General features: G+C 28.4%; 1 protein-coding gene across 1 annotated transcript; it reads left to right on the plus strand.

The window, feature by feature from the left end:
- Positions 1 to 978: 978 nt before the first annotated feature.
- On the plus strand, positions 979 to 1551 carry LOC114271376 (translocator protein homolog). The gene has a single exon (XM_028213001.1). The coding sequence runs from the start codon at positions 979 to 981 to the stop codon at positions 1549 to 1551; it is 573 nt and encodes a 190-aa protein (XP_028068802.1).
- The last annotated feature ends 2419 nt before the right edge of the window (positions 1552 to 3970 follow it).

A 3970-nucleotide genomic window follows, 5' to 3' on the forward strand; every position in this document is an offset into this window, starting at 1 on the left:
AAAAAAATCATGGATAAATTACAAGTACACTCTGAGATTTGTTTATAATATGAATAGTCCCCTGTGATTTGAAAAATTACAAATACCTCATTGTCATAATTTTTAATTAAAAAATAATTTTTTTAAATATTCTCTTATACAATAATAAAATTACTTAAATTATTATTTTAAATAAAAATTTGAAATTATTAAAAACTATTAATTCATTGAATGATTTATTAATAAAAGTAATGCTAGGGATCATTAAAAAAATATCATGAAGATGTTCATGAAATATTTTTCACTTTTGGATTACACATACAATAAAACACTACACATTAATCAAATGATGAAAAATTTTCATGAAATATTTCATGAATTTTTTTCATGACCCCTAGTATTATTCTTAATAAAAATGAGTTATTTATTATGAAACTGAAAACTTGAGGAGACGGGATGTAATTTTTAGAACTATACGAGACAACTTATATTTTAAGCCATGGTTTGGCTAACATTTTGGAACTAAATAATCACAAAAAGACAAAATAAGCTATATATGCCAATAAAATAAAATATTACTTTTTATCCATAATTATTATATTTTTTTCTCTCACAAAATCAAAAAAAATCTCAAAAAAAAAAATCAAACGAGTCTAAAAAAGTCTAAACACAAAAAAACTAATTAAAAAAGTCAATGTTTAAAAAATATATTTATAATTTCTCATTTAGTTTATATCTTAACTTTAATACCATAATTTTACAAACAAACAGAGCTTAAAAGAAAAGAAATACCGAAACCTTTCCTTCCGTAGTTTGACCAAATCCTCTTACGCATCGGTTGGCACTTCATTACGCTCCACGTGTACACATACCCTCCACCTCTCGCCACCTCGTCCGTCCACGTGTCACTCTCCCACCTCAACCAACCCCGAAAACCTCGTTTACCTCTATAAATCCCCCACCTGAAATTCCTCTCACCTCCAGATCTCTCCCTCACTCATGGCCCCCGAAACCGACAACCTCGTCCGGCACCGAGCCAAAGACGAACCCAACATCGATCACAACAACAATAGCAGCAGCAACAACAAAGGAAGAAGACAGAGAAGATCAGCAATGGCGAGACGTGGCATTCGATCATTGGCCATAGCCATAACATTCCCAGTCTCTCTCCACGTCGCTGTCATTATTTTGCTTTCGGGTCGCCACCGGGTCGCACTCAAACCCGTTTGGTTCCCATCTCCATGGATCCTCCACACTATCTTCGTGGGCTCGGCTGCCATTATGGGCCTCTGCGCTTGGTTTGTTTGGGCCGAAGGTGGGTTTCATCGCAAGCCCCAGGCCCTGGCCTTTTTGATGAGCTATCTCGCTCTTAGCGTGGCTTGGGACCCGATTGTGTTCGGGGTGGGTGCTGTGTGGGTCGGGTTGATGGTGAGTGTTGGGATGTTTGGGGCTTTGTTTGGGTGTTCTCGGATCTTCAAGGATATGAATCCGATTGCTGCTGATCTGGTTAAGCTTTGTTTAATATGGGTTGGGTTTGTGATAAGTTTAAATCTTAAGCTTTTGTATTGGTGAAGTGTGTGTGTATGACACGTGTTGTTTGTAAAAGTAATATGCTTTGTAAAACAGTTAGGGTTGTCCTTTTTGTTATTACACAGTTGCATGGTTTAAATGAAACTAATGTTGTCCTTTTTGGTACATCGCTTGAATTTTGATTTTAACAATGATACATTTTATTAATTTGGGAGCATTAATAGATCATTAATAAGGTGAAAATTTAAAAAAAAAAAAAAATTTAAGATCAAAACATCACTTCAGTCAGTGAAACCCACGCTCTATAACTCTTTTAGTTGTCCCAATTTAGAACTTCCAAACATTTTTTTTTTTTGATTTTTGATTTACTCGACTTATATGAATTTTGGTTTGTCGATTATTCGATAACAATTGCGGTTAATAATGGCAACAATACGGTAGATAAGCAGTGAGGGAGTCACATGGGGTCAGTGGTCACATGCTCTCTTGGCTTTGGAATTTTTATTTTTATCTTTTTTACATATGCATATAAATAAAAAAATTTAAAAAATAATATTTAAAATAAAATGTCAATGATATTTCTAAAGTTATGAAAATAATAGTAATTATTTTATTGAAAATGAAAGAATTACAACAAATTATATTTTTATGTATGAAAATTTTGTAAAAAAAATCTTAATATAAAGATAATATCTATCATTATTGATATATAGAATCTCACTATATATATATATATATATATGTAAAAGTTACTAAAATGTTAGTTATATTTGCTCGTGAAATTCATCATTCATATGTTGCTTTGTTATCGGTTGATAATATCATATGTCAATGATGACATGATATCATTACTATATGAAATTTTTATTCAAATTTTGTAGGAAATTAATTTATTTTACAATTATATAATTTGTTTTAAGATTTAAATATATGACTTTTTTACGTTGTCCATAATATACTAATTATACGCAATACTTTCTTTTTTATTTTACTTGAAATTAATTGTAAAATTTTATCTAAAATACTTTTGTAATAATTTATTTAAATTTTTATATAATTCAAAAATTATTATTATCTTCTTATTGTTGGTTATGGGAAAAAAAATTGTAGTTGTAATTAATAAATGTCCCTTCTAATTTAGTTTTCTGTCTTCTCAGGGCCGGCCTTGGGGTGAGGCTACTGAGGCGGTCGCCTCGGACCCTCAATTTTGAACAAAATTTAGGGCCCCCAATTAGAGGAGTGTATCATGTCATGTTATTTTATAATTATTTTAATATTAGCTCAATTTATTTATTTTTATGTTGTCGTGTGGTGTTATTTTGATTCGTGTTCGATTGATGTTTAATGTGAAAACTTTCACTTTTAGATAAAATTAACTTAGCAAGTGTATTGAGAGATTAAATTTTTTTTCGTAAGTTGAATTTTATAAAATTTATTTCAACTAAATGAAATTATTCATAGAGTGTTTGATTTTAATTCAATTGCATTTTTCTAATTAAAATTTTTTTACCTTATTACTATATATTTTTTATTAGATTGACTCTAAAATAGGTAACAAAAAAATATATATCTTAAATGAAAAAAAGATATTAGCCTTAATTATTATTTTACATACTTTTTTATTCAGTTACATAGAGTTAAATAAAAGATTAAAAAAATGTTATGGCATCTCTTAGTGAACATTCAAATATATAACTAATAATTCATGTTATTGAGTTGTGTCATACTTGGATTCATGTTGAAAATAATCAACCTTAACTTGCTAATTTTGTATATTGCTTGAGTTGTGTCGAAAATTCTCATCCTTAACCCCAATTAATTTTTGTTCTTATAGCATTGGAAAGCTAAAAACTAAAGATTCGATTCAACTAATTGAAATTCAACTATTATATATATATATATATTTGTTATCTAAATTTTATTAAATTGTAATGCAATAGAAATAAATTTTGATCTTTTTTGTTTTATCCAAACAATTTTTTTATTTTTTAGATAATGATATATGAAGGGCCCAATTTAAAAAATTTGCCTTAGGCCCCTAATAAGTCAAGGCCGACCTGTGTCTCCTACTATAGATAAGTGTTACATTAACCATCTGAGCAATCAATCGACAAACATAATTTAGATTTTCAGACAAATTTAAATTCAAATTACTAATCATTCTCAAATATATATATATATATATATTATGATGGTGGTGGTGTATTTATTTGAGAACTTTGTAGTAAAAACACATATGCACAAAGAAAATATTGATTATTAAAAGGGAAAATTGGAAGTCTGGTAAGACTAAAAAAATTATAAAAGTTGATCACTTTAAATTTTATCATTAATTTGAAATTTATTTTGAAAATTTATATTGAATTGTAAATTTTTTTTTATTAAAATTACTATTTTTTACATTTCTTTATAGTTAGAAATGTAAATAAATGTAACAGATTAGTGATTTCGGTGATTTGAG

Source organism: Camellia sinensis, chromosome 12, assembly GCF_055761805.1.
Source record: "Camellia sinensis isolate YWXY chromosome 12, ASM5576180v1, whole genome shotgun sequence".
Classification (NCBI taxonomy): Eukaryota; Viridiplantae; Streptophyta; class Magnoliopsida; order Ericales; family Theaceae; genus Camellia; species Camellia sinensis.

Coding starts and splice junctions, on each gene's coding strand:
- LOC114271376 (XM_028213001.1), top strand. CDS start 979: ATGGCCCCCGAAACCGACAACCTCGTCCGGCACCGAGCCAAAGACGAA.